We start from the raw sequence: 20,852 nt of genomic DNA, 5'->3' as shown, positions 1-20,852 counted from the left end.
GTTTATACATAATGCAGCTGTGTTGCTGTGTTTATGCACAAACAGCAAATCTTATTGCCATAATATAGCAGTAAGAAAAGTAATAAAAATGAGTTACATGGATATTTAATATTTGAAAAAGAAAAGTCAAATAGCCTTTTTACTAGACTTTCTATTAAAAGGAATATTTTCCTAATTTCTTTGATTATATCAATATACAAGTGATCGTGAAATAAAATAATCTTAAACTAATATTAAGATTATGCCTCTTTCGAAGACAAGAGTGTGTATATTGTTTTGCAATCGGTCGGTAGAGCAGTTTATTTCCAATCAATAACTAACAAGAAATATCTTTAAAAATAAAATACTCGGTTGAACTAAAGCTTTATTTGCATATTATACCTTAGAAAAATGGGGTACGAATCATAAGGATTCTACATGTAGTTTCTACATGATTATGTTGGTGTTTTACTTATATCGCCTTTTGTAACCATAACAACTGTTAGAATTTCACTCAGCGGGGATTCATTTTATTTACACGGTCTCGTTTATAGGAACATGGTGGGGAGATTTGGTGCACCATTTACCGACTTAAACTCCCCAGCAGTGCCTATGCTGCTGACCGTGCCAAATCGGCGCCCCTCGTATCTTCCCTTTTGCCCCTAGTTTTTTTGTTTGTTTGGTTTTTTTGGAGTTTTTGTTTTTGCCCCTCCTTCCCCGAATTTTGAGTCCATTCCCCGTGTGCCCTTTTACTTTGTGCTATTAATCAATCGATTATTTCTATTTTAATTTCCTTGTCGCGGTTACTATTATTTCTTTTTAAGTATCATTTATGTGATTATCCTGTCAGTGCTCTGCCTTGAGCCCTGTCCTATTTTTGTTTGGGGTCCTCCAGGGCTCCTTGTCGCCAGTTTCTTGTTGCTGGTTCGTTTTGTAGTTGCGTCCATTGAACGCCGCCTTTCCTTGTTGACCTTGTTTATCATATTGTGCATATGACGGAATTTATTCCTGCTGATAATTCCATATCATTTTCATACGCATTCAAATATACTCCGGCTACAGTGAATATTATGAAATATAATATCGCTGTGAAAATTATCAAATATAATTTCACTTTCCACTCCCAAGCATGTAATAATAATCATATGATGACGTCACATGGTTAGCAGCGAAAGGAAACTACATATAATATTATAGACGCTGTTTTATGCGGGGGGGGGATGAGACTCGCAAATAAAAGTCAAACTAGACGTCTTTACATTTGTAAGAACATTTCGAATTTATCGTACCAATGCGCTCATTAAAATACAATGGCAAATTATGAAAAAAGTAGACGAGCTGCAAAAAATGTTGATTTCCGTCGTATTCAATGGCAGTTTAGATACCACATATAAAAGCGATTTATAATTAAATAATAAAAAGATATGTACTTTTTAGCTGGTGAATATGATGTGATATTTACTGAAAATCATTATTGAAATGGCTATCGCCTCAGTCACTTTTCGGTACATATCATATTCACCAGCAGCTAAAGAGCCCATATTCGTATAATATTACATATACATATATTCGCCAAACATACTCGTATATTCTTTACGAAAAGATACATTTAATCATCATTTCCCATATTTTAAGAAAAATACTTAAATACTTTAAAAATATATGCATGTACATTTGTGATTAAATAAAGCTGTTATTGTGAAATAATAGATTAATAAAAAATATATACGGCCATGATTTAACACCTAGCAAATTGTATCCTTGGTTTTTGTCGGCGTCGAGTCAACAAGAACTCCATCGCATATTGTAAGATTCGTTGTTTTATTAACTTCGATTGCATCGAAACTGTTTCTTGGCAAATGCTTCAACACAATTTGAGAAACAGAACATCGCATTAGCGGGACAATATACGCGAATACAAATTATTTTTTCAAGTAATCAAAATAATCTTTAAACAAGAAAAGCAGCACATTCTTTACACTTGAAACATGTTTTGTTTGGTTTATAAGTATTGATACTGTGTGTCCCCAGTGACATTTATAAATATAAGTGCATGGTTATTTCATTTAACTTTAAATCTATTAGAGTATGAGCTGGAAATGGAAAAGGTTACCCCCTCTGGGTATTTTATGGGACCCATATGTAGTTTTAAAGATAAACATATAGGAAGACATTTGCAACTTGTTGTCTGACTGAAACGTTTACCATTAAGACACAAGCCAATGTGAATTATCTGCCCCTGTCACAACAGCCTAATTGAAATAACCATTAATTTTTTAACCAAATGAATTGTTATGTAGTCGGTTTTTGTTTTAGATCATAGACAAGGTCTCCAAAATGATTTACTTCATAATTAATTGATGTTATTACTTTTCAAAATGGCCGCCAAATTCAAAATGGCCGCCATTTTCCTCTTATTTTATTAACATTTTAATATAAACTTTGTGGTTTTGTTTAAAAAAAAAGCAAAACATCACTTAATCATAAAAAGTTGTTTGTATAAATATTATAGAAGTTAAATAGACTTTTTGTTGTTCAATTTGGGTTTATGATAATGCTATTAAAGACTATAAATTACCCCCCCCCCCTCCATTGTTTTGCAATACAGCTTTTTAGTCACATATTAATTATTATTCGAAATCTTCTTCGAAAATTACATCAATATAAATTTCCATCTCAATTTCCTCTAGATCACCTTCTTCATTTTTATCATCTTCTAACACTTCACTAGCATTTTAATTAGCTATGATTTCAATTAATCCTGGTGGTAGTATATTTTCCATTGTCCAGGTACAATGTATATGTGAGACCTCCGGTTGTACCAGTATTCCACCCATATCTATCAGGACTTAGAATAGTTGGGAATTGACAAAAGGCATTTCACCACACAAATACTTGTTAATTTGATCTAAAAAATATGCATCTTTAATGTGGAAAGATATGGTGGTATTGAACGCAAGTCAATAATATAGGTATTTGTAAGTATGTCTTGGTCTAAAATTTTGTCTGAAAATGTCACACGCAACTTATTTATGTCACTTTATTTGTCTGTCCTGTATAAAATGCAAACAAACTGTTCTAGAATTTTGAAATCTTCTTCTTGAATATCAACACTATTGCCCATTCTCCTGATGACTGTATATTAATATATATAAAAAAAAATGTTTACGGCTTTAATTTTCCCCCTCATGAAAAATGGCTCGTGGTATCACATCCGGTAAAACTATGTAGCCCAATTAATGCTTTGCCAAGATCTTCTCCTTGTCTATCAATGATTTTATTTACTTTCAACAGTCTTCTATTATTATTATTAGCCACACCAGTGTCAAATAGTATTAATCTGTTGATAGACTGTGCTTACGTTAGAAGTAAAATAACATAAGTATCAGGATATCGTATTGCTTTGTCATCATTTTCAGCCGCATGTAACATATGTAGCATAATTCTGATATCGGCTTCCTCCTGAGACATATGTAGATCTGGAATCGGTATTACTTCTACTTTTCCATCTTTACATTGGAGGCATACACGTGTCTCTTCACAAGCACAAGATTCTCCTTCTGTCCAATTTCCCTGCATATTTATCTTTAGACAATTCCTCTAATATCAATCTTATGTTTTTGTTACCTGGCCTCTGTTCATTGTATAATCGCCTTCGAGATCATGCATTAGATTTGCCTTGGCAGTTATTTGCTGTAGCTAGAGACCAAGGCACTGGTCCAAGCAGGTACGTAAGGGTCTTTTCAAGGATAATGTCATTTTCTTCTGATAACATGATAAGCTGACCGAAGACATTGCCAGCGGCCTTAACTTCAACAAGATTGTTCTGAGTTTATGTCACTTTCTTAACTTTCTTTGTATCGGCAAAGGTTTTCAGTTTTGCTTCTTCAGTGGAGCATAAAAAATAACAAAATTTTATCAACCAGACGTTCTTGGGCGAGCTTTTTGTGTGCTTCAAGTCTATTTCGGTAGGCATCAAACAGACTCTTTTTGATCTCCTCTGGTGCAGAACCCCCTAAACTTAAACAAATAAACACATCCCAATTATCTGTTGCAAATAGATTCATAAAGTTAGTTATTGATTCTTTGCATTTCGTGACATTTTTTTCAAATGCAGCTATATTTGCTGGTTGTGTATCAATGTGTGTAGAAGAATCCGCTGATATGCCGGCCATGCGGAATGTAGCCTCAACTTAGCTGGCTCTCGAGTGTTGTGTTGATTCCATCTGTAGTAGGCAGCAAAGTTTCCGCTGAATCCTATTATGCCTCAACGAGACTTTGCATATCTGTTTATTATTTGCTCAATAGTTATATTAACAGCATTAAAGAGCCAGGCACATTGGATCTGCTTACACTGAAACCGTTATTTTGAAGAAGCTTTCTTGATCCTGTGTGTTGAATCAATTTATCAACATAAAAACATATACAAATAGATATTTTGTATAGTTTTGATGATCATATGCAAAGAATAATTGTAGCATTTTTTATAATGTTGATATGTATAGGTCAAGATCATTTTCCTTCGTTGCTCTCATAAAACGAAGAAGCAGCCAAATCTTAACAATAAATCCCTTCAAATATGTGCTGTCTTCCCTAAGTGACCTTTTCCGACGTCTTCCTTGAACTCTTGATACCTCTTGTAAAGTACAATGACAGAATCATTAGCTAACACATCTTCAAGGGTTCACGTCTTTGATTCTCAGCTAGCACATTTAACGCTTGGTTGATATCTTCCAATGCACTAGAGTTGTGGATTTGGATAACTAGTGCTACAAAATCTTCAAAAAGCAATCTTTCGAGAGCTTCAGCTGTAAACACATTAACACATTCACTCTTCTCTATCAGGATTTCTGAGAAACCACTTTCACGAAGCCGTTTGCCAATCGCCCCTAGGTATGAACCTAGCAAACGAAAAGCCCCTAAATGTATGATAGTATCACTGTACTTAGTCGGATTTTCCATACTGTAGAATATGCCTTTAAGCAGCAGCCAAATCAAAGGTCACAAATGTGTATTGTTGGTTTACAGTTCTTGAAACACTTGAAATTTCTAGAGTTTTTCTTAACAGTTGCATTTTTTGTACTTTGGGAAATTAAAGTACATTGGTAGACATGTACTCTTCTGTAGAGGATGTTTGATCTTGCAACTCAGAGGTTAGAGAGATCCAGCCAGCCAAACTTAGAACAATCTGCTTGCCATGTACACATGAACCAGAGAAAGTCAGATGAAACAGCAAAACCCCGAAACATTTCCCTTTGTCGAAACTTATAAGTATTGATAAATGGTTCTTATTTCCCAATAATTAAGCATTCAGCCAATTCTTCAGGATTGTATTTAACAGTGCATGCCTTAGTCGCCTGTATATTTGATATATTAGTGGATGTTTGTTCTCTTTTAGTGTCATCATCATCATCATCATCTTACGGCTGTTTTCTTTCTTGAAAAACGATTCTGTGTGCAGTATGGGTTTTTATTTAGATGGATTAGATGGAAATGGTCCCAGCACAAAATTTGTGTTCAAATTGCTTTTACAGAAATTGCATCAGGGAGAACAATGTCCCGATCAAGAGTACTGTTACACAGTTTCCAACTCCAAATCTGAGAGGATTATGACTGACAATGTCCAAAATGATTCATCAGTGTTCTTATGCTGTCATATGCTGTGTTGCATTTCAATACAGATTTATTCAACAAAATTCCTCTAAAACTGATTTTAAGGAAAAGCATACTATTACTAAAGCATACTGTTATCTGCTTTTTTTTTCTAGTGGCGCAATGAAAATAGGGGAAGTAACTTTATAATGTTTTTTAAAGGGGAGTAACAATGATAATGAAATGTAATACATTTATCTCAATTATTATTCTAATAATAATAAAAAACTACCAACAAAAGACTTAAGTCATTTTAAATAAAATAAGAGTAAGAATAGTTTCCTTTGGTGGAACTTAACGGGCAGCCTCTGTCAAATAGTCATTGTGGTGCGGGTAAGCTCTACAATTCATTATAGTCATATGGATATACAGAAACAGAACTGAACGGAGAAGTCAACTACCATATTTTCAAATTGTTTTTCATATAAGTGAGAGTAAATTAAGTTTCTAGAGAGGACAAAAAGTCAATATTCGCATGAAATTCAATTAAAAGTATCTTATCAAAATTTAAAGGCAGCTAAAATCGACCCTAAATATTTATGGTTCATATCTCTATAAAATTAAAATAATATTCAAGAGCACAACATTTAAAATTGTACCTAGAATAGAGTTAGTTTCACTAAGCATATCATATATAATTACATTAATAATTACATCAAACTATGTATAAATGGGTTTAAACACATTAAATATTGTTATGAATTGTTTATCTGTTCAAAAATTGGCGGCCATTTTAAAATGGCGGACACCATTAAGTATGTTATTTTTGTGTTAAAACTTAAAAACCTTTTGGTAAAATACATAAAACATATATTAACAACTCAAAATAATGTTTAGATCACAAATTTACTCTGTCATAGAGAAGATATCTGAAAAAATCTTATAAAACTTATATAGAAAAAATATGATTCAAGGGGAGATAATCAACTTGTTCTATTGGATTCATGGTAAACGTTTCAGGTTTCAGCTAAACAACAAGTGCCAATCGATAGCACATACCCTAAGCTTCAATACTATATAGGTGTACAAAAATACCCAGGGGGGGTAAGGGGGGTTATGCTAGCCTAGCGTCTATATATTAATACATATTTTATGACTAAGATCTTGCTATGACATCTAAATAAATAGGAGAAACTTGTATATGCTTATGGACAAGATAGTAATTCTGCTTTCTGAAGTTTACCTTCCGGATCACGGCAGAAATCCCTAGAATCCCTAAAGAAAGACCAAAACGGCAAAATTGAAAATGTTGCAGGCTCAGTTTGATTGAGCCTGTTCTAGTGCAAACTACCTTGAACGCCTCCTAGCACCGACTGAAGCAGAATTCAATATTTTAACATAAAATGGTATTTTTTTTTTAATTTAGAAACAATCCGCAGATGTGTTCATGATGCCGTAATGATGCAACCTTCAATGTGACACTTTCGTGCCATTCCATGAAAATCGGGATATGGTCCCCAAGTAATAGAAAGCGTGTGCCCGAAACGAGAAAACAATGGGCGGAACTAAACAAAAGTGGAATTTTGAAAGTGGGTCAGAGGTTATGAAGCCTGTATATCACAGATTAAACGTCAAAAGACAAAGTTGAAAAGCAGGCAACATATCCTAAGGGTGATTCAACATTATTCAAGTAGGAATATTGGAACAACCCAACTAGAAAATGCCAAATAGTTAAAACTAAAAATACTACAAACAACAATAATGTTGTGCTGAACGATCTTTAAGGATCAGAAATATTACATATCTGATTGAATGTACGTACGGGGCGACTTTTTACAGCCTCGACGTGGCACAAAGCCACTTTCAATTTACCAGAGCACATTTCTGCCATCGCATAAATTCTGGACAGGCTGTCAAGCAGTTATCCAGTACTAGATGTTTTTACTTTTTTCATTGAACTGTTATTACTTTTGTGCATCCCATAGTACAGGTCAGGTCAAGTGTGAAAGGCCATAGAAAGTAACCTGCATAGTCCGGGGTTCAAAGTTCGTTCCACCAAGTGAGTTTACCGGATGGATTTTCGGATAAGGTATGTTTGTACATTTATATATAATAGTAACTTTAAACAGCCATAATTTTGTTTTTGAATGATCAAAGAGACATACACATAATATAATACCAGTACTTCAAATAGTTTAACAAAAATAAAAATTATATCCAAATAAGTAATTTTCTTTTCTTTAAAACCTGCCTTTACATAAATAACGCCAATACCACTCATGTTCATCATTTGTACAAAGGTGATATAAAGCCCAATGGAGTTATGCAGTGAGCCAAATATCTATGCTCTGCACGTTGTGCGTTTACAGGAAGACTTTCAAGACATGTTTATGTACATGTGATTTTAGTGCCTTCCCCACGCTCATGGGTAGAGCCATTTTATTACACCAGGGTAATGCTCTATATACGCCCAAAAGATTTCGGCGCATATTGTTCTGCATCTGGGCGTCCACCCATCCGTCTTTTAGCAGTCTGTATTTTTTTAACCAGTGGAAGGACATTTAAATTGCTTGGCAGAATTTTAACCATAATGAGAAAATGTGCAGACCGCAGATTTGGGTTTCCTCGGGACAAGATCAAGGTCATACTGACTCATTCAAAATCCTTATAAAAATAATTATACGTGATTTTGTTACTATACACAAAGAAGAAAAAAAATCGGTGATAAACTGCCAATTACCACTGGTTAGGGGCTACATGTATATGTGGCTGTATATTTTCTCCCTCGTTAATAATTATTTTCAAGTCAACAATAATAACGCATTTTACTGATATTTTCCGTTTTAAAATGTTTTCTTTTCATATTGTTTGATTTTATTAACCTGTCAATTCCATACTCATTATACGGTCAATGCACAGAATATATTAATATTCGATAAATGTTCGGTAAATTCCGTGAGATGTACGCAGTAAGATGTGATAAAATTATCTAGTTGCTATGACTTAGTTACACTGACCGTTATAGCGCAATAGGGTAAACCACGGGTATATAATATCTTGTAAGATCGAGAGAGTGTATGTCCAGGGTTTTTTTCTTATACATAACAATTTACAAATTTTTTGAAGTTATGGTTGTTCTGTTTTTAATATGTTTTGCACTATTTTATAAACACTATATTTTTGTATATAACATTGTTTAAGAATTGATACTGAAAATTCATTCGGATTATAATCAATAAATGTATTTTCAGTGCCGTAAAATACAATACAAAATGTGACAATATTCAGTGTTTCTTAGTTGTTTCATATCCGTGTAAACAATTTTGCAAGCGCTTGACCATTTTCTTTAAAATATACCTAAAAATAAAGACAGAATAAGTCTAAAATGAATGTCAAAAGGAAGGATCGAACCTCGGATCTCTCATACATTAGGTAATCACTTAACCGACTGTGCTATTGCGGAAGTTACGAGAACTAACAGTAAGCTAGTGGGAGTTTTCCAAGCGTTAGTGATATACTCCATATTAATTCTCGTAAAATAAACGGACACAACCGAAGTGGGATCGAATATTTAAATGAGTGCCATAATGTATTCATTATTGACAGGTCAATAAAATCAGACTATATAATGCTATAATAATATCATAACATACACTACAATCTTATTAAATAAAAATAGTGGCCAAATACGAACTCATGTGACATACTCACAGCCTATCATCTGCGAGCTTTCGTGATTTTGAAATCGATGTGGTTTTACCAATACTGAGTAGGTATTTTCGCGATTTCGAGAACAAACATGTAATGGCGTTGTCCGTATAGCCGACAAACAATCTTGCCCATTAAAAATTGACTATTTTCTTCAAGTTTTTTTTGTTAAAGATTACTTCAAACATTTTTTTTTCGAACAAAAATCAACAATTTGTTATTATTTCTTTTGTTCAATATTATTTTTATCTTAGCAACAGCAGGGTGCGAAATCGAACAGCGTTATACGAAAACCGGCACCGGAAGTAATCTGCGCTTGAAAAAATAGCATTAGTGATCTTCCTTATTTTGTCTTGCTAGAATCTAAATGAAGTCGTTTTTGAGGCAAAAACATTAACAACTTTTGTGGTCTTCGCATCAAAATACGCATCAAAACTCAAAATCGGTGTTAAATAGCCAATAACCACCGCTCAGACCGATATTATTTCTTAATTACGATTATATACTACATGTATTGATTTATTAATATATTTCCTCTCAATATATATACAAGTTAAATGTTGATGCTGCACATCAAAGACGCCGCCAAATGATGTGAACAGTCACAGGTAATGTACAAAATCAGAATTGAAAATCGTTCTCTATTACAGTTGAATATCCGAAGCACTAATCAATTTTTTAACCATGTTCTTGGTATGTGTCTGAAATTCTGAAATGTTTGTCTGGTCGAAGCAAAATGAAGTGGATAACAAAAGAAGTTGAAATGATTGGTAAACTTAAAATTAATTCAAGACAATATGTGCCGAGAATGTGTCCATTTAGATCTTCGTGCGAATTGCATAATGTTCAAATGATTTTGAGGACGAACTGTCTGTTATTTTACAAATAGCGAAATTATGTCTGTAATATCAAATAATAGTTATGAATAAATTTATATATATAATCAATTCTTTGTTACGTATTGTTTACTTATGTATAAAAGATTAAACTACTTGAATTTACAAAAAATTGCATATTCGCCTTGTATCTAGGTTTGGGACCACTAAATGTAAAAAAAAAATCTACGCAAAAGAGAAGAATCGTCGGGCACAGAATCCTTTAAAAAATTGTGATACGTTTTAAAATGAACGTACTTTTTTCACTCAGTTGATCTGTTTTATAAATTAAATATTTTCATGTCACACACGTTTTGCCTGTTTTGCAAAAAAATATTTCCGATGGGTCCGTAGCGCCAAAATAATCTCCGTTGCGTATTTTAATGATACCTCTTGTTCCCTGTCCAAATTTGGTTCCCGTCATTAGACTATAGACGGGTATGTGTTGAGTAGAACTGCCGCTCTGATAGTGGGCAAGGTTTAGGCTGTTTGATAATTCGTCAAGTTATATTGATCATAATTGTCCCACCCCGTCAACGAAGACTAAATGCTAGCATATTAAATTTGGCGAGTAAGCAGTATCACTCAAGTCGTCACCTCTCTTTAGAACGATTGACTATAGACTGGCTCATTGGCACGTTATTTATTAGGTAGATAAAAATAGGTAATAAAGAATATGATATTCAAACATGACACTATCACTTCAGTTAAACGTTTATTTTAATCCCTTAAAGCTCTATGACATGTTGTTCACCAGAAAAGCTATTTGTATTAGAAAATTTTGAAAACAATGTACGGAAGAGCATTAGTGCCAGGTGTATGTTTTTTATTAACTCGAAATTTCGAGTTAGTGAAATTTCGAGTTACTAACTCGAAATTTCGACTTACTAACTCGAAATTTCGAGTTAGTGAAATTTCGAGTTACTTATCTCGAAATTTCGAGTTAGTAACTCAAAATTTCGACTTACTAACCCGAAATTTCGACTTATTAACTCGAAATTTCGACATACTAACTCGAAATTTCGAGTTACTTATCTCGAAATTTCGCCTTAGTAACTCGAAATTTCGACTTAGTAACTCGAAATTTCGACTTACATTGCACGACTTTCATTGGTTGCGGGTGAAAGCACGGATTGAATTCAAGATACTTTCTTTCTTGTGTCGCTGTTGCACATTGACAGAGCACCTTAAACATTTATTTAACAGAACAATTTAATAGGGTCAAATTGTCCACACATACTGAACATATCCTTCGCTTTTTTGTGGAGGGGGGTGTAAAATCAAACACATTTCCGTGTTAACCGGGTGTTTCTTTTTCTTAAGCACACATACAACCATCATGTGGAGAAACAACAAGTCCAAAACCCACCCTATTGTAAACTGTGCAATATCATGTGTTAAATAAGTTTTAAATGGCGTATATACGCCAGTTAGTCTGTCACGTTTCTTTATACTTATAATGTTTTTGTAACATTATTCATTATTTACTAATACTTTGATTCATATTGTGTTGATAAAAGTTGATAAAAGTGGAACTTGTTGTTATATATATGTTGGGAATAATATAAAAGCATCCGATTTTACAAGAAATATAGTCAGTCCAACAATTTTGACAAAGGCCTCAGCACGCCCTATTTTGTCCACGCCGCGATACTTTCCTCAGATGTCCCACACGTGAAGTATAGGATCGGTTTTTTTACAGGGATGAGAAGAATATGATTAGTGAAAAGATATGTTCGAACAGATGGGATACAATACATCGTCTGAAGAACGCCTGAACGTACAAATTAAAGGAAGCCTTGTATTTTTTTAGGTCGGATGTGTACATGCCATTACTAAGTTTAAGTTAAAGTTCAATAGTTTTTGTCCAGGCACCCGTTTCTTCATCTCTATCGTTCAAAGGCACTGCCTACTATATCTTATACCATCTAACTAACAACTTTGGCCATTCTTGTAATGTTAATAAGTCGAAATTTCGAGTTACTAAGTCGAAATTTCGAGATAAGTAACTCGAAATTTAGAGTTAGTAAGTCGAAATTTCGAGTTACTAAGTCGAAATTTCGAGTTACTTACTCGAAATTTCGAGATAAGTAAGTCGAAATTTCGAGTTAGTAACTCGAAATTTCGAGTTAGTAACTCGAAATTTCGAGTTAATAAAAAACATACACCTGGTACTAATGCTCTTCCGTAACAATGTGATTTTGTTAAAACAAAAAAAATGCACAAAATCAAGTCTAAAATTTTTACCATTGCTATACGGACAAATGCATATCTACTATACGCGCGTGCACGCGCCGTCTAATAATGTGTAATCAAATGGGCAGACAACCGTTCAACCGTCGACAGTCGTGTACTAGTCGTACTAGTATATACATGTCGGTGTAAAAAACATAATTTACGGACGGTAAATATTCATCTATTTCTAACATATCCCAACTTTGATCGAGTAAATCAATGTTATTGACTCTTAGTCAACATCTAAAGGAGTATGCTAACAAATACATGTATCTGACCCTGTGCTAGCTTTACTTTAGGTGATATTTGAATAATCACACTTTACGATTAGAAGCGGCATTTTTTTAGTCACAAAAACATACATTTTCTCATGATAATAAATCATTTTAAGATACGATTCGTAATCGACAACATTTCGTCATTAAATATTCCAAACCATACCTTCAAAAATGATTTTATTTTAAAGATATAGGGCATTTAAGTTTGAATGTCTTCAAAATTTGAGTAACGTCATCAACCGTTCGCCTCTTTTTAATGATAACATCGACATCCACTCATCAGCAAGAATGAATAACGCTGAAAACCGTTTAACGAGTCAATTTTTCAGGACTTTTGTGCTATAGTAACTAGGAAAGAGTAAAGCTTTTTTGTTCATTTAAAATATTCATTTATTCATGGTACTTTCTAATGGACTTCATGCTTACGAAATCCATCTAATCTTCAATGATTTTTAAATTATCCGCCATATAAAATGATTTATTTTACAGCATATAAATTATTTTACAGCATACAAATTAATTTAAAGTAAGTAAGTAGGTAGGTAGGTACGTAGGTAGGTATCGACCTCGGCAAAACGCGAAAATTTGTATTCGCGAATATAAATTGGGTTACAGTATACCGTGATACGAGCAAGTCAAGATATGCTCTGTGCTGATCTCACTGTGCTGATCTCAGTACAATTAAGTAATAGAAAGAGCACCGAAACACGAGGCTAACTGATGAATGAATTGGCACCAGGACGCTTCCGTAGAAAGAACACCAAAACACTCGGCAATCTGATTTGACAGGCTTTTTTATCTCCTACGTAGGAGTTTATTTTTTTATAGAACATTATGAATTGGCACCAGGACGCTTCCGTATCTTTCTCTTTTGTATCATAGTAAAACATAAAAACACGTTCCCTGTTGTCACAATTTTAAACCCCGGGAAAAAGTAACCAATGATCGAGCATCTGAATATGATATTTCTGCCGCTTTCCCTTTCTCTGCCGTCACAATATGTAAACCCCAGCAAAAATGAGCCAATCAACGGGCATGATCTGGAGTGCGGGTAACTGATACCTGCACTCCAGTTACCGCACTGTGCATGTATATGTATACGATTTAACCCTGACACATTTTCAACAGAAAGGTCTCCAAACTATGATACAATATATATTATCTGTCAAAAAGTTTTGATTTCCGAGATACAGAGCGGACACGAAATTTTCAAATTTATCTATTATGACTAATTGTGGATTTGACTTTGTCCCGAGAAAACCAAAACCTGCGTACTGTATATCGTCTCATAGTGTTTCATCTTTTTTTTTTTGCTAAGTAGTTTGAACTTCTAACAATCGGTTTAAAAATATAGGGACATTCATCTTCTTTCAGACGGACGGGCGGACTGCCAAGTGCATAACACTATACACCACAATTCGAACCTGAAAAAATAAATCAGCTGATATTCAACATCAAACTTTGTCAGAACATCCATATAAACTTTGCACGTTGTAGTAAGGCAGAGCTCTCCTCAGTGATCCTGCTGATGTGAAGGTAATTTTTGTTTCAAATCCAGTTATATCCAGTATATAAATCGTTTGGCCACTTAAGTTCGACATAAGTGAAGGAGTTTTATCAATATCTTATACAGAACTGGTATTTCTATACAATTCATTTCTTAAAGGACCTCCATCTTAAAAACATAAAATTTTAATTTCTCACAGAGATCAACTTGGGTACTTAAAACAGAAAGGTATATAAAAGGTAATAAAAAAAATATAAACTTAGACGTACTTTGACAGGCACATGGTTGTGCTAGTTTCTGAGTCCGATTGAGTGAAAAGCGTTGCAACGCTTTTCAATTTTGGGTTATTTCTTTTTCAGAATGAGAATAATTATATAAGATGCACATTAGTTATTGGTTTAGACATACCTACATGTAATTGGAGAATAATCTCGAAAAATTATTTCCAGTCCAGTCATGTCAAAAAAACTCAGTGGAGTCCCCCTAATATATCCACAATCTTGTTACTTTAATTCTTTAGAGTTAGTTTCTCTATAGCTTATATTCATACGGCTGTACGAAGCTATCACATTAAAATCAAATTATTGTTTTATTCTCACCCATTAGACTGTGCTTTCAAGCAAATTTGTATATGTACATTGCAGCCATTGTGTCCACATGACGTTGAGGGATCATGATAATGTATCGGTCTCAACATAACAAGTATCATCGCCTGAAAAACAAGTTTTTATCATTGAATTTACTGTTTTCCTAAAACTTATTTAGAAACCTTCAAAATTTGAAAATATAGTCAGAGTTTTGAAAATTGTTAAAAACATGTATTAATATTTACATTAATTATCACTATGAATGAAAAAGAATAAAATATAGTATGTTCTATGTTTTGGTTATTCAATATAACTGATTGTTATCTTATTCTTGAGGCTGTGAATTATCTAATATGTTCACTATCAAGGATGTTAATTTTGATCTGATTTATTGAAATGGTGGTCATACCCCTCTTGCTAGTTGTTGATGAACTGTTGGAACAAGTAAAGGAAAGTTCGGAAAATATCTTCTCAAAGCTGTTTTATTTATTAGGCTCAGCAGATAGATATGTGTATTGAACAGTAAGCTGCTTACAGTTTTGTTATCACACTCTGCTTTAAATTCTAATGTCCTGAAATTATCAAATTGATATTGTTAAAATTATAGAATTACTGATTTGTTTAACAGAATGATGCATAACCAAGGCAATTAAACACTGAATATTATACATAAAAGTGTTAACTTTAATTTTTATAAGGCAATAATTAATATGAATTGTTATTTATACAATTAATTATTAATTGACGAATAAAAAGTTTGTCTTTGTCTTGATCATTAATTATCATGACAATGTATGAATTAACTTGAAATGCGGAAAAATTGATCTATTTTATCTATTAAGTTTATAGTCTTAAATCGCAGGAATGTTATGCATATACATTATTTTCCTTTATATGTTTGAATATTATAATATATTTTTGTTTTCTAGCTTATTAAAAGGCTTCATCACATAAACCGCGGCGCAGGGTTGTAATAATATACAATTATTGACTAGTGAGCCATTGAATATGATGTGATATTCACCGGAAGATGACATATTGACCGAGGCTAACCTTGAGGTTAGACAAACTTTAACAACAATATAGGCCAAAACAACCTTATCTGCTGGATAGACTCCAGTAGTTCGAACTCATTTATTCGCCTCTTACGATCACGCAGAGATAAAACCTTAAAGGCAACCCTTCAGTCACAATAATTTTGTCCTAATATATGTGATCAGAATGTATTTAATTAGTTCATTATAGTTACTTGTACTAAAAACAATACAATAAGAAAAAATAGGCTTATGTTTATATTACATAAGAACAATTAAACAACATACCCTTCCATATTAAAACGTAAAATTTCAACATTCACCTCGTGTGCATCTGAACAGATTTCATGGAGAAAAAATTGTGATAAAAGCTGTCGTATGTACGGAGGAGTAAAATTCTCAGGTCCATAAGATCCAGGAGTAAGTTTAAATGTTGATACGTCTTTAATATAAATAAATTATACTTTTATAACAGAGTACATGTAACTACGTAGCAAAGTATCATTTTAAAATCACAAATATATATGTGTCTTAACAGTCATCAGATGGTAATGTATTAAAAAAGTAAACTTGGTTATATCATATACTGTCACGTGGTTTTGTCGTCAATTTATAGTTTAACATCGGATAAATAAATCGTGTTTATGTAGTATTCGAACTTATATAGCTTATAAAAGACTCATTTTAAGACCATTTAAACAATGAGGCTATCAGAGGTTGAATATACAGAAAGAAATATTTTAATGTGAAATACCTATTATGAATTGTAAACAGTACGACACATCGTAGGAACATTTTAAATTAGCAACAAAAAGACTACAAAAGACTAGTGTAGCAAGGCATTTATGGCATAGTTGTTAAATGTTGTATTTTTAGTATTCAATAAGTTGTCGCTTTTTTCTAATAGTGTAATTGATTATGTTGTTCCAGTAATAGACCAGGTTTATGAATTGTAGGATTTGTCAGATTTATTTAACGTAACTTTGTTTATTACAACATGGTATTTTGTTTCAAGTTATGAAACTTGCAAATAATGATATAGTTTTAAATAATCATGGCATGAATAATTTGTTTGAGAAAAAAAGCTTGTCTGTTTTTGCTTACCATTTCTGCTACAAGACTGTAGTAAAGTATGGCCGTTATTCTTTGTACAAATACTATATTGTTGAGTACATTGACTGCTACAGTCAGGACCATAGTACCCGTCTTGACACCATATTCGTATACCAATGTCTAGACTTTATACATAATGTAAACATATACAAGAACACGGTAATTAAGGAATTAGTTTAAATATACCAATAAAAATTGATATGTAAATCCTGTCCCTTTTCAGCAGACCTTTTATAATGTAACGAACTTTTTTTAGTATATGTATAAACAATTGTAAGATATAGATAACAATAAAGAAAATTTGAAAAACGCGAGAGCCTTGAGATGTAAGTCAAAAGAATAGTGAGGAAAATGATATACCTGACATATCTTTTAAATGACAACACTTGGGGAAATGAACTTTCATAGTTGGTATCAGCACGTAAAGCAATAGTTGATGTAAAAGTATCAACAAGCTCGTTATTGTGGCCATCTTTATCCATCACATTTGCAACATATTCTAGAGAGCTCTGTGTGGACAAAATATGTGTTTCAGGTAAATATATCATGAGGAATTCAATAAATTATATTATTACCCCTCACTTTTTTCGTAATGTTAATTTCCCATAGGCCTCTGGGAGTTATTCTTACTGTTAATGCAAGTGTACCACGTGACTAAGAATTTTGTACTGTTACATAAATTATGTAACAGTATTTTTTAACAGTATAAAGTCTGGTCACGTGGTCTATTTTCAAATAAAATGGCCGCCATTTTTTTCTCGGTTCATTGTTATTTTCGACGATAGGGCATCGCCGAAGTAACTATGACTCTCATAAAATAAAGTTCTTTGCACCCTAGAGTTCTTTTCGCGTATAAAATATAGTCAAAAAGTAAACATCCGTTTTCAACGGAACTAATTGTAATGTGAATAATTTTGTGTCAAACTGGAACATGCAGACGATTAAAGCATGCAACAAAAGATTATTTAACAATTTTAACCAGTGAAACGTTACAGATAGAGTTGGTGGACAAACATCTAGGATACCATCGTTATTTTCTAAATGCACTTTGTCAAAAACCATTTGAAGAATATTCTGGATACAAAAAGATCAGATTTCACTGATCATAACCTCATAAATGGGTTAGTGTTTTGTTTTCTAAATAAAACACAGCTTATTGTATGTTTATGACTGGTAGATATTATCACTAGTCTTGAGAAGAACAGCTTCTCAAGTAGACCTACAGTACACTTAAAACTTGCAAGGTAAGGACAGTTTAGTTGTTGCATCTCTTGGTTTATTTTTGTTACAGTTAGATTTAGTTGACAAATTCAGATCATCACAGTATTTTGTTCGGGGTAATAAAATAAATAACACATGGGTTTGTGGGTAACAGACTACGCCTACGCTACGCCTCGGGTAACAGTAGTTTCCTCGGGATAATATTTTTACTGTTACCCACAAACCCATGTGCTATTTATATACTGTTCTTTTAATTGAATTAAATAAAACAAATAGTAAAACGCAGAGATTATTCCTCTCTGGCGTGGGTTCGATCCCCGGGAGATGCTTTGGTAGTTTAGCGCGGAGGAAGGTAGTCTAGTACTGGTGTAACTCTCCAGGAACGATGGTTAGGAAACTACCCGCCTATATGACTGAAATACTGTTGGGAACAGGCGTAAAATAATGAAACAAACAAACAAAGCAGAGATTATATCAGGAAAGAAACAAAGAAAGAATTATTTAATGAGTAAAATATCATACCGATTGCCAATGATCCCATGTTATAAAATGTATAACAGTGTTGTCAAAGGAAGTCCCGAACGAGGCTTTGTTGTTGAGAACACTTGTTGTTATACTTGGACCTATGCATTTTCCACTTCTGATACTGTAAAAAACATATTTTTTCATTATATCAAATTATTGATTTCTCTCAGTTTATTAAACATGACAACATCAAAACTTAATGTAACAACTAGACATAATTATGATGTAAACGATAAATTTGCTTTGCTTTTAACATGAACTTGATTTTATATCGCAACTAACCTAAAATGTGAAATAAACTTTTCTTTTTGAAATCTCTAAATTTTTATTGCACGATGAACAAAGACAAAAAGGCATATTTGTTTTATGACACAATATTTAAAATTAATTATTTTGTTTATTCTAAAGAAATGGTAGAAGTCTTACCCGCCAATGCAAAACACAAAGAGTGAGTCACAAGTATCAGTTGTGCTACATGTAGGGATAGTCCCTCTATCACAACATTTCCTTTGTGAATGTATGTCCATACCATGGAATGATGTCCCCAGTGGATTGTCATATTGTAAAATTTGTACTTGGATATTTACGTGACCATCCGCATTTATTGCCTACAAGTAAACATAAAATGACTATGAAGTAAATTAAAAACATATTGTTATTATAAGTGTTTCAAGAAAATACTAATTGATAAGATGATTTTGTAACCGATTATAATTGTCTTGCGTTTTATCATTAGACATGTAATTCACAGCGTTTAAACTTTTATTGTCATTGAGGAATGTCTGTGTAACTTAGCGTCCGATGTCAGTTTGTTCTTTCATCGCAAACTGGTTTTAAGATTATCTTTATTCTAAAAACTGATTTTCTTTACCTGAACAAGTTGTAAAAGTAAAAATCCTTTTAATATGAAGTTGTTTGCCATGCTATCATCCTTTGTCGGTGAAAGTTGGAAATTAACTTTCAAACATTTGATTGTGCATACAACATGTATTCAACTGCGCTGTTAAAATTATCAAACTGTGATAATAATTGAGATAAAAATTGATAACTGAATTAGATTGTAAAGAGCTGTAATAACCGAGACTCCTTACAACATTTTAATGGGTATTGCACTCACCGACAGAAAAAGACTCTTTTTTCATGTAGAGGCTGTTTATCGAAATACCATGAACCGTAACTGAAATACACATATTTCAGACAGATAAGGCTGCGGATCGGCAATGTGTTGGTAAAATCAGCATATAATTATTTCATATCATTATATAAGATAGACAATATATACATATACATATATATTCCTGGTTGTATTTTGAAAACAATATAATGTCGAAGGATGATGGATTGTAAAGATTACATTATAAATCTTGGGTAAGTATGTATCGGTCTGAATATATCAACATGACAATCAGATTTCCTGCAATAATAACACAATACTGAGTCTCTGTCTTGGAACTGTTCTCTTTATATCCCTTTAAGTGTAAGTGACGAAGCTATCATGTTAAAGAATTTATAATACGCAGAATTGTTTTGTAAGGGTTTATATAACGTATGACTGAATAAATACATAATGAACTTAACAATTGACATTTCAATTATAAATAAACACAGAATTATATTTGAGTATCAACTCAAACAATCAACAAATGTATTTACACAACTATAACATAGAATAAGATAAAATTAAGATTAAATTTTAAATTTCGAATTGCATATTGACCTTATTTGAACTGCACATATTATGCACGTTAATTGACACTAAACGCACGTTTTCTAAGATTGATACATTATCAAGTTTACACATATCTGAGAGATTTAGATTTGTACCAATCATTCAACGATTGTTTTCGTGTACAAAAAATATACAATTGTTCTGTTCTTGTTCTGTTGTTTCAAATATCTATTTCAAGAAATTAACTTTATTTTGCTACACATTTTAAAAAATCGAAATATTCATAATTTTACAAAGAGTTTTTAATATATATCAAATAATCAAAGCTGTAATGCATTGGTGAATATATCATCAAGGTAATAACACTTACTTACAATTAGAATATTTAACTTTATGTAGGAAATCAAAAATGCTTCACAGATGACGTAATAATATTAAAATCTCTAAAAACAATCAGTCGTTAGTATGTAAAGAAATGCTAGGCCTCCTTAAATATTACATAGATATTATACAATCTTTATAGTTATCA

At 32.7% G+C, this 20,852-nt stretch overlaps 1 protein-coding gene across 1 annotated transcript in view; it reads right to left on the bottom strand.

Annotated features, from left to right (window-relative positions):
- Window positions 1-19,676, bottom strand: part of LOC132732160 (uncharacterized) — a gene marked incomplete at its 3' end in the record, with an annotated part of 63,234 nt that extends 43,558 nt beyond the window's left edge. The window contains exons 1-8 of the mRNA XM_060718529.1: window positions 19,526-19,676; window positions 19,081-19,262; window positions 18,652-18,775; window positions 17,269-17,417; window positions 16,900-17,033; window positions 16,084-16,237; window positions 15,171-15,333; window positions 14,774-14,886 (exon numbers count right to left, since the gene is read on the bottom strand). Coding sequence (XP_060574512.1) covers window positions 14,774-14,886; window positions 15,171-15,333; window positions 16,084-16,237; window positions 16,900-17,033; window positions 17,269-17,417; window positions 18,652-18,775; window positions 19,081-19,262; window positions 19,526-19,576 — 1,070 coding nt within the window. The remainder of the gene's footprint in view (window positions 1-14,773; window positions 14,887-15,170; window positions 15,334-16,083; window positions 16,238-16,899; window positions 17,034-17,268; window positions 17,418-18,651; window positions 18,776-19,080; window positions 19,263-19,525) is intronic.
- Between the last annotated feature and the right edge of the window lie 1,176 nt (window positions 19,677-20,852).

Source organism: Ruditapes philippinarum, unplaced genomic scaffold, assembly GCF_026571515.1.
Source record: "Ruditapes philippinarum isolate M1 unplaced genomic scaffold, ASM2657151v2 ctg325_1_1_1_1, whole genome shotgun sequence".
Classification (NCBI taxonomy): Eukaryota; Metazoa; Mollusca; class Bivalvia; order Venerida; family Veneridae; genus Ruditapes; species Ruditapes philippinarum.
Note: the sequence above shows the minus strand (reverse complement) of the source record. Positions and strands in the feature narration are given on the sequence as shown.